The following is a 23446-nucleotide window of genomic DNA, read 5'->3' as shown; positions in this document are numbered from 1 at the left end:
GGGTGGAGTGAGATTTGTAGGCTTCAGTGTTTACCTGATATAGAAATGTTTATGAATTATTGATGTTTCTCAAAGAGCTCAGTTTACTAAATGAGAGTATGTTGTTGCATGACTTGAAACTGAATTGCCAGCAACAATACCCAAGGTACTGTAGGTAGGAAAACAGTCTGAAATTCAGTGTGTGTGTGTTTGTGTGTCTGTGTGTGTGCCTGCATGCCTGTGTGTTCTCGTAGCAGGAGATATAAAGCCTATCAACATAAAGCAGCCTCTGTACTGTAATCTCCCTCTCCCTCTGACTTCTCCAAACACTTACTATACCTTCACATCTGTGTGAACACTGGGGCTTCACAGACGAGCTTAAGAACAAAAACATAAATTGTGTGTCAGAATGGCTCTGTCTGGAATGAATCAATAGCTCAAGACCATTGATTTTCATTTTGATCCATTTTTAAACCATCTAAATGCAAACCCATCCATAACACGTTTCAAGTGTTACAGGGAACCTATGAGTAATGCAAATATGCTGTGGTAGAAATTATAGGGCAATCAAAAACATGTTTTTAATGATTTATAGGGGGTCTCTGAAAATATCTCTGAAATACTCAAATATACTCTATGAAACTGTGAATCATATTAATGATCTAATTTTCATAAACTAGCCCACTATATTTTGATGGGTTATCATTTAGACAGCATTTAGACAGGCAGCCCAATTCTGATATTTCTTTCACTAATTGGCCAAATTTGTTCAATCAGATCAGCTCTGAAAAATATCTGATGCCAAAAGACAAATTAGTGGAAGAAAGATCAGTATTGGACTGCTTGTCTAAGCGCAGTTGAAGTAGTATAGCCCTAGATACTTGATTTTTTTATTATGGGTTTATGCTGCATTCGTAAAAAATTGGTGGGTGGAAATTTACCAGTTGTGAAGTCGTAAATGCAATCGCGTGCTTTGAACTCTTTGAGAAATGTCAATTAGCTAATGGCCAACCAGCTGCATAAACCAGAAAACTAAAAGTACAGCTATCATGATTGTAAATAAATAAGTGTTAACATAATTGTTTTAAATAGATTGCTTTTCATAAATAATGTGTTGTTGTTGCATTTAACTGCCGAAAATGATATTATTGCGGTAATTTCCTTAATAGGTGATGCCAGAGGTCTGCATATGGGAGAAGTGGGAGCTCATGCCACGTTCATGTGCAAGTCCCAACTAGAAAAACTCAGAAATCCCTGATTTGCTGACTGGTTGAACACGGCACGTGTATAACTACAACCAGTTAGCAGGTTGAACATTTTAGAGTTTCCTAGTTCCGACTAGTACTTGAACGCGGCATCCCACTAGTAATTACCAGTTGGAGGGCCGTTCAAGTGGATCTTTCCCAGACGTATGTGGTAAATTCCCACTTGATTACACGAACACAGCATGAGTCTGACCATTTCCAATCAATGTCATTGAACACAGCTGTTGCTGTGAACTCACTACATGGCAGCTGTAAATGTCATTGAATATCAGTGAAGTTGAAACAGCTCTCTCTGTTCTTTTGCAGGGTTATTGTTTCTCGTGGCTTCTAGAATAACACAGGTAAACTACAGTGAATGATTTATAAATCACAGATTTGGCTGCAGTAGGCCACTGCCAGTTTACTACTAATGGTTGCTGCCTGCTGTACCATAGTAAACGTAAATCCGGGACACTGAAATTAGTATGATATGTTACGTTTTGGTATGGTTACGTAAAACAAGCTTACTTAAAGCAAAATTGTATGGAGTGTGTGTGGTAATGTCTAGCAACCCAATGGTTGCGAAATTTGAATCGCATGGACAACTAACTTTTTAAAAATCTAATTAGCATGTTAACTAACCTTAACCCTCAAACCTAACTCATAGCCTAGCTAACATAGCGTTAGCCACATAGCTAATGTTAACCCTGTAGGTTTTTTTCCTTTAAAAAAAAAAAGTGTAACATGTGTTGGGAATACGTACCATTGTACGAAATGGATGGACAGCCACAATTTAAGAACGTTACATACCAAATTAAACATGCTAAATGGATGGATTTTCGATATCGTTATCTACTCCTTAGTCCAGGTCACTGATTAGCCTACGGGTACAGCGTAGTTAGTTCTGAAGAGATTATTATTATTATTATTATTATTATTATTGCAAAACCTGTTGTCTCAATGGCTTACAACTTTAGGTCCAAATTGCCCGCTACCAATCATACCTATCAGAAAATGTGCAATTCCCAAGGTAAAGTTATGACTGATGCTTTGATATTTATGGAAGGCTAATTGTGACCTGTCATTGGTTTTACTGGGGTACAAGAATATTGTCATTCATGTGGCAGTCTCTTGTTGAGGTAATCAAACATTCTTATTTGGCTACTGTGAAGACACACACTGGGATATTTCTAGCCCTTTGTCTTGGGTTCTCAAGAGCTAGGATATTTACTTATGTTCAGTAGACATTTCACTTAATTTATGCCCATTGGGTATTGAAGAATATTCTCAATGCCTCGTCTTCCACATCTTCATCCAAAATATAAACTGCCATTTCAGTATTTGTAAATATACTTTATAACAAACCAAGTGACTGGCTACTGTTGGGCTGAAATAAATTCTCAATTGTGCTTTTAAATGTTGAATTGAAGGTCCAGACCAAGTCAGAGGAGAATGTTTCCTTACCAGGAAAACCTGCCACCTCGTATAGCCTGAGGTCCAGGGTGCCTTTGGGAAATGCAGCAAACAAACTGAACATCGCCAAAGGAATTAAACAAATGTAAATATTTATTTTTTCAATTACATTTTCATTACTGCAGTGTGGTTCAGTTTTTGGTGCATCTTTGAATAATTGTTTTATTTTCCCTGAGAAACAGATGGGTGTCCATGTCAAACCAGCTCAATGTAAGCAGAGCGCTACTTAAAGTGACCATGTTATTTCAAAGAAGGACAAGGAGAGCACTGGGGCTGGCAACTGTGATCTTGTCAGACAGGTGAGATTTTAAGGAGAGAAGGTTGAAGCCGGGCTTGGCTGTAGTCATATGCATCAATACTCTATGTAAATGTCTCACGTTAATCCAATATGCTCAAATCTGAGTTGTCATATTCTTCATGGATGTTGTGCACTAGTTTTCACGGAGAATTCCATCCACTTCTCTATATCATGTTGTTCTTTAGGCCAAGGCCATTCCAGCTGCCCCTGAGTAGCCTCAGAGCCAAGAGACCACTTGGGTCAAGGGGCTCAATGTGCCACAGGCCTTCTCACATGCCCTGCTCAACATCCCAGATGTGGACTCTGCAAATGCAGGCGCCTCCTCGCTGTGCAGTGACTATGTGAAGGACTTTTACGCTTATCTAAGGAAACTGGAGGTTTTTAAATTGGACTCATCTCAACTCTCTTGTTCTGAGCCTAATTAAATTTAATGTGATTTTTATTTATTTGGGTTGTCAAGAAGCAGCAACACCTGTTACTTTTTCACTACGTTAACCATTATTATTCAAGATCGTGTGTCTTGCCACAGACCCCTCTCTTAATGTCTGACCGGTTGCCATGGCTATCAACCCTATCTGGAGGGTTGTGATGTGACTGGGAGCATGTGGAGTATTCTAGTTGACTGGCTGGTACATGTCCAGAGGCAGTTGACTGCACTGTTGGCATCAGCTTTCTCCAGGTATGGCTTGTTTTTCCTCTGATGGTCAGATACATTTATTACTTAAAAAAAAGTGTTTTCTCTTCTGCTCGAGACTATCCAGTGCCAAAGAAGTCTCTGCAACTGGTTGGTGTCACTGCGAGGCTCATCGCTTACAAGTACGAGGAAATTGCTCCTCCCATGGTGGAGGACTTTGCCCATACAACAGATTTAACATATTCCTGTGCTGAGATACGCTTGATGGAAATGACCATTCTGAAAGCCTTGAACTATGAATTGGGATGACCACCACCAGTTCACTTTTTAAGGAGAGCCGCCAAGGTTGAAGGTGAATTTTTAAATTTGAAAATGTAATACACATTGGTTAGCTCTACTGAAGTGAACTCACCCAATTTGCTTCATGCTGTAACTGACCGCCTTGTTTTTTTGTATTGCTTAATTGTACTTGCTAACCAGCTATTTAAAAGTTACCATTGTTTCAGAGCCATATTGCAACAATGATATTGCAGGCCAGTACAATTTCTTCCAGCTTCTGCCTGTTGGTTATGGGCTGGCTAAATACCTGCTGGTGCTGACCCTTCTGGACTATGCCTCAGTTCACCATCCCTTACCTTCATGATTCTGCTGGTTATGAATGGGTCAGTTATGCGCAATGAATATTTAGACTTATGTGAAGTGTATGAAACTAGACACTTTTAACCCGTAGTCATTAGATTTCTTTGGGTTATGATTCCTGATAAAGGTACAGTTATGGAGTGCTGTGTCTCAACAGAACAGTGTTTAAGTTGTCACTGAATTCATTAATGTTTGCCCCATAGACCCCAGCCCTGCAGCACTACATGGGCTACACAGAGGTCTCTCTGCTACCTGTGATGCAATGCATTGCCAAGATGCTGGAGTGCTTGAATGATGGCAACATGAAACAGTTGGTGAGCCCAGCCTTTAGATGACTTCTAGCCCAGCGATGTACTGTAGGGCCACACAGCAATGTTTAACTGAAACCCCTTTTTTTTCTCCAGTCAATTAAGCAGAAGTATGAAAACGTCAAGCTACTCCAGGTCAGCTGTCTCCCAGAGCTGGCATCTACCAGGGCTTACGCCTACATTAACAAACTGGCCAACTGTCACTGTTGACACATTATTTACCCCATGTTTTTAGCTCTTTAAAAAAAAAAAAGTTAAGTCTTTAGTTTTCAATGGTTTGTCTTGATTTTAAAAAGCAAGATTAATATGTGATATGTTGTCATGGTATTGGTAAAAAAAAATACTGCTAATGTGGGCTGTTGCTGTGATGTGTCTCCATCTAAAGGAAATAAGACTTGTCTGCGCACTGATTGCAAAGTCAATTAGTTTACTACATGATCTCAATGTGTCTCTGATGGGGGAGCAGACCTTGGAGAGACTTAGTTTTCTTCTCTCTCTGCCTGTTTGTGGTGATGCAGTTCCATTCATTCCATTGTCCTCCAAGTAATGCTGAATCGCCCCTATACTTCGGTCTGCTCCGCAATTCATCCATCTTGGTTGGAACGTGAGTTAGCGGCAGTGATCCTTTGGCAATGCAGTTCCAGACAAGTACACAAAGAATGCAATTTACAAAGTGTGATAGTGTCGGAGTTAAAGTTTTCATTAAATATGGGTTCTTATAGATTATATTCATTACAGATTTTCCCCTCTGTGGAAGCATAGCCCAATACTCTTCTCTAAACTTTTATGTAAGGGAGGGATTTGTGGAGAGATGTGTGCCTGCACTAACCTCTCTCCTCACTGTTCATTTGCAATGCATTTGCAATGCTTCAATGACCATCTGGAGATGAAAGTGGTGTAGTTTGCATGAGCAGGGCATTTTAACCTTAAGTCCAACTACTGTAATTGAACAATCCTTGGTCTTGCATAAGAGACACAAGGAACTCCCATGGTACTGAATGAAGGCAGCCTACCTGTACTTCACATGATTCTCATCCACATTATAAATCATTGAAGGAGCCTTTTTGGCCTTGTGGTTGTGTAGTCTACAGTTTGTCATTGTACTTCATTTGTACACTAGTTGGCACTGTATGATGGGTCACTAGGCACACAGGTGTCCAGGAAGTAGGAATGCACAGGTATGCAGTTCTTAGTATGCTCGCTGTTTGCACCTTGGAACAATTATATGCTCCTACAGTAATCAGGTCTGCCTGTATGAAATGTATTTTTAAATTATATTTTTTCTCTTTTAAATGGGCAAAAGACCCATCCAATATCTACCACTAAATATCAGCTTTGCACGCATTTTAAACGTGTAATCCCACTTGTTAGTGGCTCAGGGACTTTTGACTAAGTTATCCACTACAACGGCATGTTATTGGGGAACAAATAAGGAAAATGTAATGACCTCAGGGATATTACAAGTAAAACCAAGCATTCAGTAGGCTAAATTAACAGTCCAGTAGGTGGCAGTGATTGTTCTCCGGTATGAGGACAGGGAAACGTATCCCACGCTTGCAAAAGCGCTCTCCCATGTTGCGTAGCGGAGAGGACTCGCCACAGCCAAAGAGCGCTCTGCTGTGAGAGCGAAAGTGTCAGAGTTGCGGTAGCTCAGAAAGTGCATGTGGCTGCGTTCGTCAGTGGACACTGCGCTGACCAAGAGGAGTAGGAGCTGGATAAACATTTCAGAAGCCAGTCGAGGTGACCTATAGAAAAACAACGCACAAGAAAACAGGAGGTTATTGTCAGGAAAGGTGCAACGAAATATTTAAATAGACTTGTGAGCAATGCACTGGCAGCATGGCCAGATGGTTCAGGGAACACCTAGGATTCAAAACTACCAAAGCACCACCTCCGGCGCCCCCGAAACCAGACTACAGATATTGTCACGCCGCTGTGACCGGTACGCTTGGCTACCAACAACCAAGCTCCGGGGCCACCTCTCTCTATCCAAGCCCCGCACAGCCGGACATTCTTGCTGCTTACAAACTACAAAAGGAACTGGACTTCGAAGATCCGTACACGGGAGGAGGAAATATTTCGTTTGGAACTGGTCTGGGCTCTGGGGGATCGCCGGACATAAAGTATGTGTCACCAAAGCACCGGCTAATAAAGGTGGAAACAATCGAGAAAAGCAACTCTGCTCCGGGCAGCGGTATCATAGCCCAAGCTGTTGCTGTTGGGAACGTTAAATCTCCCACGTCACCGCCTCCTGAAAATGAGAATAAAGAAAAGGTACGTTTTTTTTGCCCTTAGCCTGCCTCCAATATCCCACACCAGTAACAGTGTAGCCTATGCGGCGTCATAGCCTGCACAACTTTGAACAAGTCTAAATTGCTTCATAGATTTGTTTTTAATGTAAGATGTTACAATCTATCCACCTAGGTTCATCAAGAGATGGTTCAATTGTTATGTGATGTGGTCATTTTCACTATTCAAACGCATTGGTTACCATTGAAAGTGGTGGATCAGATCATGTTACTGTCGTGAGGGCTTACTCAAACAGGGAAGGGATAATTGAAACCGGCAGGACTACACTGAGAAAAATGTGACACACAACAAAAGATTTTACAGAGTTCATATAAGGAAATAATTTAACAGATTCAGTTGTCCCTAATCTATGGATTTCAATTGACTGGGAATACAGATGGCTTTTAAAACAATGGGGGCATAGATCAGAAAACCAGTCAGTATCTGGTGTAACCATTTGCAGCATGACACATTTCATTCGAGTTGATCAGGCTGTTGATTGTTGTTCAACAACTCTTCAATGGCTGTGTGAAGTTTCAGGATATTGGTGGGAACTGGAACACGCTGTCATACATGTCAATCCAGAGCATCCCAAGCTTGCTCAATGAGTGACATGTCTGAGTATGCATGCCATTTTCCCTTTCCAGGAGGTGTGTATAGATCTTTGACATGGGGTCGTGCATTATCATGCTGAAACATGAGAAAATTGTGGGTGGATGAATGTCACAACAATGGGCCTCAGGATCTTGTCATGGTATCTCGGTGCGTTCAAATTGCCATCAATAAAATGCAATTGTGTTCGTTGTTCGTCGCTTATGCCTGCCCATACCGTAACCCCATCGATCACCATAGGGCACTCTGTTCACAACATTGACATTAGCAAACCACACCCACATGACACCATACACGCAGTGTGATTGTGCGGCCGGTTGGACATACTGACAAATTCTCTAAAACTACGGATGCAGCTTATGGTCGCGAAATTAACATTCAATTCTCTGGCAACCACTCTGATGGACATTCCTGCAGTCAGAATGCCAATTACACGCTCCCTCAACTTGAGACATCTGTGGCGTTGTTACAAAACTGCATATTTTAGAATGCCCTTTTGTCCCCAGCACAAGTTGCACCTGTGTAATGATCATGCTGTTTAATCAGCTTCTTGACAAGCCACACCTGTCAGGTGGATGGATTATCTTGGCAAAGGAGTAATGCACACTAAGGGATGTAAAATAAATTTGTGTACATTTTTGTGTGTATGGAACATTTCTAGTATCCTTTATTTTAGCTCATGAAACATGGGTCCAACACTGCGTTTTTCTATTTTTGTTCAGTGTAGTTATTTTCTGGTGTTTGTCAATGGCTGGGTCAGTCAGACAGACAACAGCTGCACAGTACATGAGGACTCTAGCTCAGAAATCTTTACTGACACATTGGATAAAGAAGTGTAGCCTGCATGTCGGTAGGTGAAAGGAAGATACATGCTGTCTTCAAGCATGAAGTTTATTACAATATTTTAAACTCTAACCTTTCAGTGAAATGGATAGTTCTGTATGTTGGCAAAGAAGCCCTTAATCATCTTTTTCCCCACAGTCGGATGAACATGTGGATCCCATTTCTTTTTTGAACCTTTATTTAACTATGCAAGTCAGTTAAGAACAAATTCTTATTTACACGGTCTCTGCTTCCATTATGAAAACATTCCAATGCCATTAAAATGGGAGTACAAATTGGCCAAAACCATTTATTTTATTTACCCTAAGCAAAATAGCCTGGATTATTTGAAAATGTGCATTTGGGCACCTTCACACAGGCCCAGTTCAAAGGTGTGAGAGAACAGTGAAATATACACTGTGTAGGGCAACATTCCACAATCAACAGCCTGATCATCTCCATGCGTTGGAGATAAATTACGCTGCATGAGGTAACAATGGTAGTCACACCAGATACTGACAGGTTCTGAGCTACACCCCTACTTTTTTTTAAGGCATCTGTGACCAACAGATGCATATCTGTATTCCCAGTAAAATCCATAGATTAGGGCCAAATTAATTTATTTCAATTGACGGGTTTCCTTACACGAACTGTACCTCAGTAACATCTTAGAAATTGTTGCATGTTGAATTTATATTTTTGTTCAGTGTACTTCAAGTACACTGAACAAAAATATAAATTCAACATGCAACAATTTCTAAGATTTGAGCTAACCTGTCAGTATCTGGTGTGACTACCATTGTTACCTCATGCAGCGTAATTTATCTCCAACGCATGGAGATGATCAGGCTGTTGATTGTGGAATGTTGCCCTACTCTTCAATGGCAGTGCGAAGTTGCGGGAACTGGAACATGCTGTCCATCCATAGCATCCCAAATACACTGAATTGGTGACATGTCTGGTGAGTATGCAGGCCATGGAAGAACTGGGGCATTTTAAGCTTCCAGGAAGTGTGTACAGATCCTTGCGACATGGGGTCGTGCATCATCATGCTGAAACATGATGGCCGGGGTTGAATGGCACGACAATGGGGCTCAGGACCTCGTCACGGTATCTCTGTGCATTCAAATCAATAAAATACAATTGTGTTCGATGTCCGTAGCTTATGCCTGCCCATACCGTAACTCCACCGCCACCATGGTGCACTCTGTTCACAACTTTGAAGCAAACCGCTCTACCACACGATGTCATACGCTTTCTGCCATATGCCGGTACAGTTCCTTAAATTTAAGATATTACAATCTCTCCACCTAGGTTCAATTAAAGAGATGGTTCAATAGGTGTGTGATGTTGGCATTTTCACTATTCAAATGCATTGGTTACCATTGAAAGCGGTGGATCAGACCACGTTCCATCATGTAGGGACTTATTCAAACAGGAAATTGATTGTTGAAACGGGCAGAACTACACCGTGTATATTTCACTGTTCTCTCACACTTTTGAACTGGGCCTGTGTGAAGGTGCCCAAATGCACATTTTCAAATAATCCAGACCAGGTTCATTCAACTCTGCTCACCAAGCAAAACCTACACTTTTACAACTCTGTCATCTCTGTACCCTAGTCTACTCTGTCCCTGTCATCAACAGATCGTGTGTGGACTGGAGACCGATGAGAAGAATGCTTGTGCAGTCAGTGTACACCACGTGCCTTGAAGCCTACTGCTTTTTAGGAACACACACTTGAAGAAACCTGAGACATTCAATGTCAGTGAGGTTAAGGAAGAGCGTGATTCTGTTTATGAATGTACATGCCTCTCCCTCCAGCGCAGGCAGGGGAGGTAGACCCAGGAAAAGCATAAGTGTGTGTGAGAGTAAAAGTGCGTAAATATTTCTCAACATTGACAACACCCATACTGCATAACTCAGTCTGCTAGTCCCTGTTCTGAAGCACTAACTAATCACCTGTTGCCAGGTATTTGTTTACTCAAGCTTACTACATCAGACAATATCATAGTAGTTTAGTTAGAGCACAGCCAAAACCTTATGCAAGTATGCAAAGTAGTGCTGCACGTTTACAATTCTGTTATGAAATTCCTTAGTCCCTTAAACAGGTTACTTCCTCTTTTCACACCTGTTGTAAGGTGCAGTCTGTTTAGTGTTGAGGGTGCCTGCCTGCCATTCCATAGGGGTTTTTCTATTTCAGTTCAACTAGTGGTCATTAAAATATACCAGTAAGCAGTGTCGTGCACCAAAGGAGCATGGCAATTGGCAAGCCATTTAAAAGCTTGAAAACCTCCATATAGTAATTGTACAGTAATTAGTGTATTCAGAAATGGTCTTTTAGTTTCTCGTATGCAGTTGACATCACATTCAACAATGCAGGGTTTTTGGAATTTTATGATAAACAATGTTCCAGAGCTGACCAAATTAAAATAATTGGAAACTGAAGATTGTTTCCTCACAGCAACTGACTGCTATTGGCTAATTAAACAGATTACCGCTGTCTCCTGTTAATTGGGGCTTATTTTGATCTTGGTAGTCAATTAGGGATGGAATTCTCAAGCAGAGAAATACTGTTGCCGCTGTCTCTCCCCCCTACCTTTTTGTTGTTGTTGCAGTGCACTGGGCACATGTTGGAGGAGCAGGCAGCCAGGCAGGTTATTCAGTAAAATGGTTTTAAAATGTTGCACTCCTGAACATGAACATAATAATATGCTGAAATTGTACATCCATGTGAGGGTTGGGTGAGTTAGAGGAATTCTGATTCAGAAGACTAGATTTTCATTTAGTTCTGTGGTCAAATGGGAGGGGGGGGGGGTGTAAGTAATAATGAGAGCAGACCATCCCCACAAGAGTTTGATCACTCGGCTAAACACAGGCCTTCAACCTTACACGTGCTGGCTTTTCCGACAGACAGGCCAAGGTAATGTTGTCAGGTACTGTTCCAGAAGGATCTATTGTCTAGACCCCAACTGATATTGGTGTAGTGAGAGACCCCAAGTCTGATGGTTATGAACAGACATGTAGAATAGCCTATTCCTTTTCCAGTAGAACTACCTGTAGAAGCACATAGGCTTATCAGGTATTACACTGTATGTATTCCACTTGTTGTGGATTTGTTTTTCGTAGACGGTCATCATAATTTGTATCAGTTTTGGAGGTTGTCACGGTGAGGATTTTCTAATATAATACCACTAGCCTCTGCCCTTATCAAAATGCAGCTGATAATATGACTGTTCTTCAATGTTTGGTAACGGATTTACAAAACAAACCGTCACTGTTAGCAAACTTAGTAAGCACTGTTCTTCAAGTAAATGTGTTTTTGTGAAATGTTCAGTCAATTGTTCAAAGTAGTCCTTTTGCATAGTTTTATGGTTTGTGTAACTTTGAAATCATTGGTTTTTGTTTGACATACATGTCAACGTGAAAAATCGGAGTCTCAGCATCACCCTGTTACTGTGGAATTGGCCTTTACCAACAACCAGATATGTAAAATCCTAGCTGCACCCTTACTGTGAGAACATCCGATTTTCAGCTGGTTTCTCAGTAAAACGGAATGTGTTCTATGTTCCAATACAGAGGAGGGGTGGTGTAGACAGGCCTTGAGTGTCAGGCAGTTTCATCTGATGATTCTGAATTTCCAAACAGCCTTGTTCTGACATGAGATGTTATTTATAAAGATATTTCACAGTTTGTAACGTTGTGGCATATCAAGGCATGTATTATTCTTAGTTTAGGCCTACAGAATATCAAAGAATGCTTGGATTCTGATCTTAATTCCATTTCTTCCACTGAACATGATCTATTGTAGACCTCACAAGTTATGGACACTATACAGGAACTGAATCGGCTAGTCAATTGTACTGGCTGGAGTGAAGTGTTTGAATGCTGACTATAGGGAGAGTGAGCGCTAGGAAGAGAGGACCACACCACTGTCTTGTTACAGCCTGAACCCCATTGATATTTTAATTACTTGACTAGTGGATGCTAATTATATAACTGCTTACCTAATGCTTGTGCTGCCAATAGCAGAGTCTATGCCGTCTAGTGTTTTGTCTAATCTTAACCCTCCAAAGCTTTTTTATTCAGTTAAATGGGGGGGGGGGGGGGGGAAAGCCTTAGTTCATCAATGATACAATGTACAGTGTGGTGATTACATGAAACTTAGGCCTCCCCCATTATTGTCCATCCTGATGGACTCTATTATGGACTTTCTTTTATGACGACGAGCACGTAGGAGCCAGCCACAGGTAAGAGCACCAGCTTGATTTTTTTTTTCATTTTTTTTTTTTTCATGTTTTCCTGTTTTATAACGACAAGACCTTCATGGTAGAGGGAGATGATCAATTATTATCCAGCTAATTTAAATGTTCTCATCATCGCTCTTCCCCCTGGCATGGTCTCGCCTACTCGACTCGGCACTAACTTCTCAAGGACACATGAAAGTGACGACATGCACAACTTGTGAAATGTGTAAACAACAGTGATAGTGCATAAGTCTCCCTTGTAAAATCATGTGGCTAAATATATTGCTGTGTGGCTTTATGAATTCATAAACTGTCCTAGACACCAGGGTTGCTCTGGCCTTGAGACCCTATGCAGCTGTGTTTGAGCCATGTTATAGTTCCCACCATGGCCCATGGAAGCAGTTGAGTGAATGGGGCCTCTGAGTCCATAAGCCAGTTTCCGTACACTATGTGTAGAATCACGCAGTATAGGATCATGAACACAATACAGTCAGCTGTCCCACAGCCAGCGGAGACATTAGATTTGACAGATTTATTTCATGGTTGTTTCCCTCTTTTCCTTCCATGTACCTTTTTAACAGCCTTTGACTCAGCGGTTCATGAAGTCAAGTGATGCATTAGCAGCCGGGGAGACCATGGCTTATTTGTTTTGTCATTAACCAGTTTTATTCCTGTCCTTGAGACCGATTCCTGTCTCAATTGCCATTCTCGGTTGTTCATCTCAAAATCCCATTTTCACTCATTCTTTCGTTTCTATGCTTTGTCTTTCCCTGCATACGCATGGTGTTTCTCTACTCTACATGTATATTTGAGCGTGTTGGAATGATGACTGCTACAAGTGGGCATCAGCTGCCTGAGCCACCCCAACACCCCCAGCCCAGATCACATCTCAGCTGCCTGAGCCTCCCCAACACCCCCAGCCCAGATCACATCTCAGCTGCCTGAGCCACCCCAACACCCCCAGCCCAGATCACATCTCAGCTGCCTGAGCCTCCCCAACACCCCCAGCCCAGATCACATCTCAGCTGCCTGAGCCTCCCCAACACTCCCCAGCCCAGATCACATCTCAGCTGCCTGAGCCTCCCCAACACTCCCCAGCCCAGATCACATCTCAGCTGCCTGAGCCTCCCCAACACTCCCCAGCCCAGATCACATCTCAGCTGCCTGAGCCACCCCAACACTCCCCAGCCCAGATCACATCTCAGCTGCCTGAGCCTCCCCAACGCTCCCCGTCCCAGATCACATCTCAGCTGCCTGAGCCTCCCCAACGCTCCCCAGCCCAGATCACATCTCAGCTGCCTGAGCCTCCCCAACACTCCCCAGCCCAGATCACATCTCAGCTGCCTGAGCCTCCCCAGCCCAGATCACATCTCAGCTGCCTGAGCCTCCCCAACACTCCCCAGCCCAGATCACATCTCAGCTGCCTGAGCCTCCCCAACACTCCCCAGCCCAGATCACATCTCAGCTGCCTGAGCCTCCCCAACACTCCCCAGCCCAGATCACATCTCAGCTGCCTGAGCCTCCCAAACACTCCCCAGCCCAGATCACATCTCAGCTGCCTGAGCCTCCCCAACACTCCCCAGCCCAGATCACATCTCAGCTGCCTGAGCCTCCCCAACACTCCCCAGCCCAGATCACATCTCAGCTGCCTGAGCCTCCCCAACACTCCCCAGCCCAGATCACATCTCAGCTGCCTGAGCCTCCCCAACACTCCCCAGCCCAGATCACATCTCAGCTGCCTGAGCCTCCCCAACACTCCCCAGCCCAGATCACATCTCAGCTGCCTGAGCCTCCCCAACACTCCCCAGCCCAGATCACATCTCAGCTGCCTGAGCCTCCCCAACACTCCCCAGCCCAGATCACATCTCAGCTGCCTGAGCCTCCCCAACACTCCCCAGCCCAGATCACATCTCAGCTGCCTGGGCCTCCCCAACACTCCCCAGCCCAGATCACATCTCAGCTGCCTGAGCCTCCCCAACACTCCCCATCCCAGATCACATCTCAGCTGCCTGAGCCTCCCCAGCCCAGATCATTTCTCAGATAATGGAATCAGAGCAGGCGCTGTGAGCCAATCAGGTGTTGTTTAGCCAAGTCATTGAAGGGACAGTTGTGTGTAATTCGCTTACGAGTAGCGTCTCAACATCGTGTGGGGGTTTGAACCGACGCTCTTTAATTTCCCATGGAATAGACATGTTACGGCTTTACCGCGCGTCCCTTTGTCTTTGGCTTTCTGTTCCAATCTGATTTTGTGTGTGTGTGTGTGTGTGTTCTTATGGTGATTTTTCCTTCCAGCAGCAGTCTCTTGGTGTGGATAAATCAAGGCTGTTTGACTGGCCTATAGATTAGCAGTGCTTGGGGTTCTGAACTTTCCTCATCTTCATTCCCTCACTATCTCAGTCTTGCTTTAAAGCCTTGACTCTGGCAATCCTCTCTTCAGGGGGATGTGCATAGCTCTTTGTTGTTCTGTTTTCTACTCTGCTCCTCTCTGTCCTTGTAGTGATAGGAGAAATGTCAGAAGTAAACACGACCGGGGCATCTGACCTCCTGGTGGACGGGCACCAGAATCCATCATGTGACACGTCAAATCAAATCAAATCAAATGTATTTATATAGCCCTTCGTACATCAGCTGATATCTCAAAGTGCTGTACAGAAACCCAGCCTAAAACCCCAAACAGCAAGCAATGCAGGTGTAGAAGCACGGTGGCTAGGAAAAACTCCCTAGAAAGGCCAAAACCTAGGAAGAAACCTAGAGAGGAACCAGGCTATGTGGGGCCAGTCCTCTTCTGGCTGTGCCGGGTGGAGATTATAACAGAACATGGCCAAGATGTTCAAATGTTCATAAATGACCAGCATGGTCGAATAATAATAAGGCAGAACAGTTGAAACTGGAGCAGCAGCACGGTCAGGTGGACTGGGGACAGCAAGGAGTCATCATGTCAGGTAGTCCTGGGGCATGGTCCTAGGGCTCAGGTCAGTTGAAACTGGAGCAGCAGCACGGCCAGGTGGACTGGGGACAGCAAGGAGTCATCATGTCAGGTAGTCCTGGGGCATGGTCCTAGGGCTCAGGTCCTCCGAGAGAAAGAAAGAGAGAAGGAGAGAATTAGAGAACGCACACTTAGATTCACACAGGACACCAAATAGGACAGGAGAAGTACTCCAGATATAACAAACTGACCCTAGCCCCCCGACACAAACTACTGCAGCATAAATACTGGAGGCTGAGACAGGAGGGGTCAGGAAGGATATAACCTCACCCACTTTGCCAAAGCACAGCCCCCACACCACTAGAGGGATATCTTCAACCACCAACTTACCATCCTGAGACAAGGCCGAGTATAGCCCACAAAGACCTCCGCCACGGCACAACCCAAGGGGGGGGGCGCCAACCCAGACAGGATGACCACATCAGTGAATCAACCCACTCAGGTGACGCACCCCCTCCAGGGACGGCATGAGAGAGCCCCAGTAAGCCAGTGACTCAGCCCCTGTAATAGGGTTAGAGGCAGAGAATCCCAGTGGAAACACGTGGGTGTCTCTAGACGTATGAGCAGTCTCATACCTGTCTTACTATCAGATGGAAGCTGACAGGTTCTGATAGCTGGCTTTAGCTGAATGTCAGAGCATTACAGGAAGTGCAGTTCTCCTCCCACTCCCACCTCCACACAAACACACGCCTGTTTACTTACACTGTATCACCAAGGAAGACGTCTGAAAGGAATTGCTTTGTAAGTGTCACCTGAAAGGGGTTGTAATTGCTGCTTAATTGTCTGCTATGTGAAGGTCATTTCCAGATGTAACACCCATGGTAGGTTAAATGTTCTTTCATTCTTATTTCTGGTACACATGGAATATGGTCCAGGCAAACAGAGTAGAGGCACAGAGTACAGTGGGCCTATAGAGTAGGAGTTAAAACATGCTGACCCTTTTACTTTTTTAATGCTTACCAGAGTAACTACACTATACAGTAAATAACTATACAGTTAAAAAATTGAGTTCATGATGACCAGAAAGTAGTGATGCACCGATATGACATTTTTGGCCGATACCGATATCTGATATTTTCCTTGCCAAAAAAACACGATACCGATATTTAACATTTTAAAGGCCTTTCTAAGCATTTTAGTACAGTTAGAGGCTGGGGTAGGCCGTCATTGTAAACTTACTTGCCTTGTTAAATAAAGGTTACTCACACACACTGACCAAAAATGTATTTTGATGGCATTTAAGTATGTCCCCATTACCAGTAAAACATAATCAAAACCTATTTCTTCACTTTATTTGCTGTGCTGTTTTGTTGTTCAGTCGTTTCATTCTCAACCTCGATTTCTATGGGACGCAGGTTGGGTCTTTGCGTGTCAAAAAAATATACTATTTGATGTGCCAAATAAGCTTGTTGACCAATCAGAACCTGAATATTACCGCAAATTCAACTATTGTGCCTAATACTTATTGTGGCTAGCTTCACAACACATAACCCGGTCAGGTTGAGCCTCACTAGCCAGATGAAGCTAGCTGACTGCTTATAACTTAGTTACTAGTTACTAACTTAGTTACTAAACTGCTTAGTTTTGGGCAACAGGGTTAAGTAGCTGGCTAGCTTTTTATTTTCAAGAACTGAAGTTCAATTTCAATAGGGGAACCACAAGTGGCAACCTAGCTAATACTTACTCACAAGGATTCCTAAATCATTGCTAAGAATAATGAAAATGACTGCAGTTTTTACTGGTCATTGTTTTCAGGTTGGTTGTATTTGGAGCTAGCTAGGTACCAAGCAAAAGCTAGCTACTTCAGAAGTTGCAGTCGAACAAATTATGCTTTATTACCAACGCGGTATCGTAAACACTGTTCGTGGCCGGTGTTTGCTTGTTTGCAGACTTTTTGTACGGCTTTGACAGTGTATCTTTTTTGACATGCAAAGACCCAAACAACGTTCCATAGTATGTATGTACAGTTGAAGTTTATATACACCTTAGCCAATTACATTTAAACTCAGTTTTTCACAATTCCTGACATTTAATCCTTTGTAAAAAAATAATTTCTTAGGTCAGTTAGGGTCACCACTTTATTTGAAGAATGTGAAATGTCAGAATAATTGTAGAGAATTATTTATTTCAGCTTATTTCTTTCACCACATTCCCAGTAGTCAGAAGTTTACATACACTCAATTAGTATTTGGTAGCATTGCCTTTATGTTTAACTTGGGTCAAATGCTTCGGGTAACCTTCCACAAACTTCCCACAATAAGTTGGGTGAATTTTGGCCCATTCCTCCTGACAGAGCTGGTGTAACAGAGACAGGTTTGTATGCCTCCTTGCTCGCACACGCTTTTTCAGTTCTGCCCACACATTTTCTATAGGAGTGAGGTCAGGGCTTTGTGATGGCCACTCCAATACTTTGACTTTGTTGTCCTTAAGCCATTTTGCCACAACTTTGGAAGTATGCTTGGGGTCACTCCCGTGCTTCACGGTTGGGATAGTGTTCTTCGGCTTGCAAGCCACCCCCTTTTTCCTCCAAAGATATCAATGGTCATTATTGCCAAACAGTTCTATTTTTGTTTCATCAGACCAGAGGACATTTCTCCAAAAAGTACAATATTTTTCCCCATGTGCAGTTGCAAACCTTAGTCTGGCTTTTTTATGGCAGTTTTTGAGCAGAGGCTTCTTCCTTGCTGAGCGTCCTTTCAGGTTATGTCAATATTGGAATAGTTTTACTGTGGAAAAATATACTTTTGTACCCGTTTCCTCCAGCATCTTCACAAGGTCCTTTGCTGTTGTTCTGGGATTGATTTGCACTTTTCGCACCAAAGTACGTTCATCTCGAGGAGACAGAACGCATCTCCTTCCTGAGCGCTATGACGGCTGTGTGGTCCCAGGGTGTTTATACTTGCGTACTATTGTTTGTGCAGATGAACGTGGTACCTTCAGGTGTTTGGACATTGCTCCCAAGGATGAACCAGACTTGTGGAGGTCTACAATTTTTTTTCTGAGGTCTTGGCTGATTTCTTTTGATTTTCTCATGATGTCAAACAAAGAGGCTCTGAGATTGAAGGTAGACCTTGAAATATACGTCCACAGGTACACCTCCAATTGACTTAGATGATATCAATTAGCCTATCAGAAGCTTCTAAAGCCATGACATTATTTTCTGGAATTTTCCAAGCTGTTTAAAGGCACAGTCAACCTAGTGCTTTTGCACCTCAGCGTTAAACTAGACATCGGCCGATACCGATGTTGGCAGTTTTAGCTGATATAGTCCAATTCCGTTATGGTCACCGATATATCGTGCATCCCTACCATAGAGCCTAGATAGCGATACTATGTAGAATTTAAAGTTAGTTAGGTCCAATGGCAGGGGACAAAATTTAGATTTCATTTAAAGATGATCAAAACATTTGTTATTTTCAATGGGTGTGTTTCACAAGGAAATGAACACTTTCCACATTATGATAATATTTAATTTTTAAGTATTTGGTTGCTATGGATACACTTCCCCATAATTACAGCTGAGCCTGGTCTAAGATGATTGCTTTGGTGCAGCATCTCCTTGTAGTCCAGTTTGAGGACTGTTGGGTAGTTATCAACCATAAAATTGTTCTCTGAAGTGTCCAAGAGGGCCATCTATTTGTTGAACTCTTCAAGGTATCCCAGCTGCCCTGGCAACTGGCACTATTGTTTTCCAGCAACAGATTGTCAAGCATTTCCAGGTGGACTGGGCAGCCATGTGTTTTTTTTCTTTCTCCAAACAATACCTTTCTGTGGTGTTTTATGGGTTTATCATATTCTGTCCTCAACAGTTGCACAGGGAATCAGTTAGTTAGTTCTAAATTCCTATGGCCCAGGCAGGAATCCTGGAAGAGCTCTTTAGGAGGAAGGAACCTCTGCTGGCGCTGGGCCAACAAAGCTGACTTTATTTACACCCCGCCTCAACCCACCAGGATGATGTCATTCTGCATGGGGAAGATGACTACACTACGACATGGAGGAATCACATGAGGACAAATTTTGATCTGGTCAGGAAAGAGATTATGCATTGATATTGAAGTGGACTGTTTATAGAGGTTTATACAACTTTGAAATGACATTGGGTGTTTTTGAAAGCTGAATGATGCATAGCATACCTAATACTGAAAATACTGAGTAGCATATGGTGTATGACTAGAGGTTTACAATGTGTTAAGAGGAGTCTTCACCTGCTTTTTAGCGGTTAGAGCGTTGGGCCAGTAACCAAGCAGTCGCTGGTTCGAATACCCAAACTGACCAGATGAAAAATCTGTTCCCTTGAGCAAGGAACTTAACCCTAATTTGTTCCAGGGGCTCCGTTCTACTATGGCTAATCCTGTAAAACAACACATTTCACTGCACCTATCTGTTGTCAGTCACAAAACATTTTGTTGCAATTTTTATTTGGGGGGGGGGGGGGGGGGGGGGCGAATTGTTAACCAATTTAACACGATGACAAAGTTTTTAATAAATTAACCCCATGTACAATTCTAGTCCTGAGATGTGGAAACAGTTGCATTAAAACATTCCCTTCTCTTAGTTTTTCCTAAAGAGGGTTACTGTAGCTGTTCCACTGTGTATTTCTCTAGGCTTTTAGCTGTACAACCTGTATGGCTCATGTGAACCCAACAGGTCACATAATACCAGCCCTGTATGCAGGCAGTTATTGGCCACTGTGGTCAGGACAGTTGTCTGTGGCCACATGGCACTGTTTTGTTTAATAACACAGTGTAGTAGAACCTGTAAGGGAAGCCCTGGTTCGTGAGCACATCATCAGACACGGATTAAAAGGAAACAAATTGAGCCCTGAGGTTTCATGCCATCCAGGGCATGTACAGAAAGCCTGCGTGAAGCACTGGTATTTTTAACCGCCCCACTGATAGCTAACAGTAGGACGGCCCTTAACCTCAAACTCTGAGTACACCAAACACTGCTGCTCTCCCCACGTAGTTGGCCATATCTGACCTATGCTGGGTTTTCTGTGTGTAGAACATAGGAATTATCCCATGGTATTTTAGATATAGTGTAGAGGGGAGTTAAGCTGCGCTGTTTCTGTATTTACTATCCGGGAGGTAGAGTGGAGCTCTTTAAGGTCTGTGCCCTTCCTTCACAGTGGAGCTGACCTATGACCTGTGCTCACTGACAGGTGCTGAGGCTGGAGTGTGTGTGTGTGTCTGCCAGTGGGGTCGTGGTCTCCATACAGTGCCTTGCGAAAGTATTCGGCCCCCTTGAACTTTGCGACCTTTTGCCACATTTCAGGCTTCAAACATAAAGATATAAAACTGTATTTTTTTGTGAAGAATCAACAACAAGTGGGACACAATCATGAAGTGGAATGACATTTATTGGATATTTCAAACTTTTTTAACAAATCAAAAACTGAAAAATTGGGCGTGCAAAATTATTCAGCCCCCTTAAGTTAATACTTTGTAGCGCCACCTTTTGCTGCGATTACAGCTGTAAGTCGCTTGGGGTATGTCTATCAGTTTTGCACATCGAGAGACTGAAATTTTTTCCCATTCCTCCTTGCAAAACAGCTCGAGCTCAGTGAGGTTGGATGGAGAGCATTTGTGAACAGCAGTTTTCAGTTCTTTCCACAGATTCTCAATTGGATTCAGGTCTGGACTTTGACTTGGCCATTCTAACACCTGGATATGTTTATTATTGAACCATTCCATTGTAGATTTTGCTTTATGTTTTGGATCATTGTCTTGTTGGAAGACAAATCTCCGTCCCAGTCTCAGGTCTTTTGCAGACTCCATCAGGTTTTCTTCCAGAATGGTCCTGTATTTGGCTCCATCCATCTTCCCATCAATTTTAACCATCTTCCCTGTCCCTGCTGAAGAAAAGCAGGCCCAAACCATGATGCTGCCACCACCATGTTTGACAGTGGGGATGGTGTGTTCAACTGTGTTGCTTGTACGCCAAACATAACGTTTTGCATTGTTGCCAAAAAGTTCAATTTTGGTTTCATCTGACCAGAGCACCTTCTTCCACATGTTTGGTGTGTCTCCCAGGTGGCTTGTGGCAAACTTTAAACAACACTTTTTATGGATATCTTTAAGAAATGTCTTTCTTCTTGCCACTCTTCCATAAAGGCCAGATTTGTGCAATATACGACTGATTGTTGTCCTATGGACAGAGTCTCCCACCTCAGCTGTAGATCTCTGCAGTTCATCCAGAGTGATCATGGGCCTCTTGGCTGCATCTCTGATCAGTCTTCTCCTTGTATGAGCTGAAAGTTTAGAGGGACGGCCATGTCTTGGTAGATTTGCAGTGGTCTGATACTCCTTCCATTTCAATATTATCGCTTGCACAGTGCTCCTTGGGATGTTTAAAGCTTGGGAAATCTTTTTGCATCCAAATCCGGCTTTAAACTTCTTCACAACAGTATCTCGGACCTGCCTGGTGTGTTCCTTGTTCTTCATGATGCTCTCTGCGCTTTTAACGGACCTCTGTGACTATCACAGTGCAGGTGCATTTATACGGAGACTTGATTACACACAGGTGGATTGTATTTATCATCGTTAGTCATTTAGTTCAACATTGGATCATTCAGAGATCCTCACTGAACTTCTGGAGAGAGTTTGCTGCACTGAAAGTAAAGGGGCTGAATAATTTTGCACGCCCAATTTTTCAGTTTTTGATTTGTTAAAAAAGTTTGAAATATCCAATAAATGTCGTTCCACTTCATGATTGTGTCCCACTTGTTGTTGATTCTTCACAAAAAAATACAGTTTTATATCTTTATGTTTGAAGCCTGAAATGTGGCAAAAGGTCGCAAAGTTCAAGGGGGCTGAATACTTTCGCAAGGCACTGTAGACACGGGCACCACTGGGGAACTGGCTGTACCTCTCATTATAGACTGGATGGGCACTGATGTCTCTCTAGGCTTCGTAGGACACAGATCTTGAGTAGGGTTGAGTAGGGTTCGAGAGTGTAGGGTTCGAGAGTGTGCCCTGCTGTTTTCCCTTCCGTAATACCCTATAGTTACTACTGTATGACATGTAACACTGTTTTATTACTCTGTCTCTAGGTGTAGGCCTAATATAGTTCAGCCACCATATAAATTGCTTGGTGCAGTGATTGGACCAAAGGTAAAGCAACCAGGCCACTGACTGTCTGCTTTTGTTTGGTGGAAAATAAGAAACAAGAGGGTTGCTCCAGGATTAAGGAAGTGCTCTCTTCCTGACGGGAAGTGTTTACAACTTGGTGACGTTCCCTTTTGACTGGGGCTGGGCAAGTCTACGCTAGCTCGCCACTCTCAAACAGTCTGGGAATGTTGACTCTGCTCTCACATCTGTGCTAAAATATAACCAGGCGGGTTAATATTTCCTCATGTTGCAGCTTGAGCAAACTGGCAAGGGCTTTGTGATTGTGACATTGTACTGTGTCAATACAAAGCTGTGGTGTCATGTTCTGTTAGTGACCTCCTAATCAGGTCAGGCTGCAGTGAAGTCCGTGTAAAGACTCCTTCCCTCTCTCCGTCTCCTGCTATGGGAGGTGGAAAGCCCCGTAGCGATGGCAGGGTGACATAAGACTCCACCCTGCTTGCCTGCAAGTTCTATTGTCAGTCTCGGAGCTGTTGGGTTTGACGTGCTGTGTTCTGTGTACACGCTCACCACACAAAGGCTATCTGAGGCCATGTCGTTTCCGACCCCAATCAAGTCATCCTCATCAAATCAAACTTCCCTGCTTTGTTTATGTACAGCTGGCTCCTGGGCCTGCCTCATTTTGTTTTCCTTACTGTCTATAAATCACACACCCAAATCAAAAGGTCATACTCACTGGATTCACATTGTTGTTTTTATGTCAAGCCCTACTTTTCGTAGTTGTCATTGTTGTCTCCTTTCTCTAGCATAGTAAACCACACACTGATCACTGCATCTGTACACAGCCC

The 23446-nt window shown here is 43.2% G+C and overlaps 2 protein-coding genes across 6 annotated transcripts in view; both read left to right on the top strand.

The window, feature by feature from the left end:
* The first annotated feature begins 1422 nt into the window (after window positions 1-1422).
* Window positions 1423-4925, top strand: LOC149983043 (G2/mitotic-specific cyclin-B1-like). Its single transcript, XM_090238552.1, has 6 exons — window positions 1423-1585; window positions 2654-2781; window positions 2879-2995; window positions 3180-4290; window positions 4471-4581; window positions 4672-4925. The coding sequence occupies exons 4-6, from the start codon at window positions 4240-4242 to the stop codon at window positions 4783-4785; spliced, it is 276 nt and encodes a 91-aa protein (XP_090094678.1). The 5' UTR covers window positions 1423-1585; window positions 2654-2781; window positions 2879-2995; window positions 3180-4239; the 3' UTR covers window positions 4786-4925.
* A 1179-nt stretch (window positions 4926-6104) lies between these two features.
* LOC110526338 (SH2 domain-containing adapter protein F) overlaps window positions 6105-23446 on the top strand; it is a 131130-nt gene continuing 113788 nt past the window's right edge. For 4 of the 5 annotated variants that reach the window (XM_090238549.1, XM_036980691.2, XM_090238550.1 and 1 more), the window contains exon 1: window positions 6134-6849. In XM_090238549.1, the coding sequence (XP_090094675.1) occupies window positions 6415-6849 (435 nt within the window). In that variant the 5' untranslated portion in view covers window positions 6134-6414. Of the gene's footprint in view, window positions 6850-23446 lie in introns of all 5 variants that reach the window. The other variant, XM_036980692.2, reaches the window with a different exon arrangement.

The sequence above is a fragment of the Oncorhynchus mykiss genome, chromosome 6 (genome assembly GCF_057628025.1).
Source record: "Oncorhynchus mykiss isolate SJ-2025 chromosome 6, ASM5762802v1, whole genome shotgun sequence".
Taxonomy (NCBI): Eukaryota; Metazoa; Chordata; class Actinopteri; order Salmoniformes; family Salmonidae; genus Oncorhynchus; species Oncorhynchus mykiss.
Note: the sequence above shows the minus strand (reverse complement) of the source record. Positions and strands in the feature narration are given on the sequence as shown.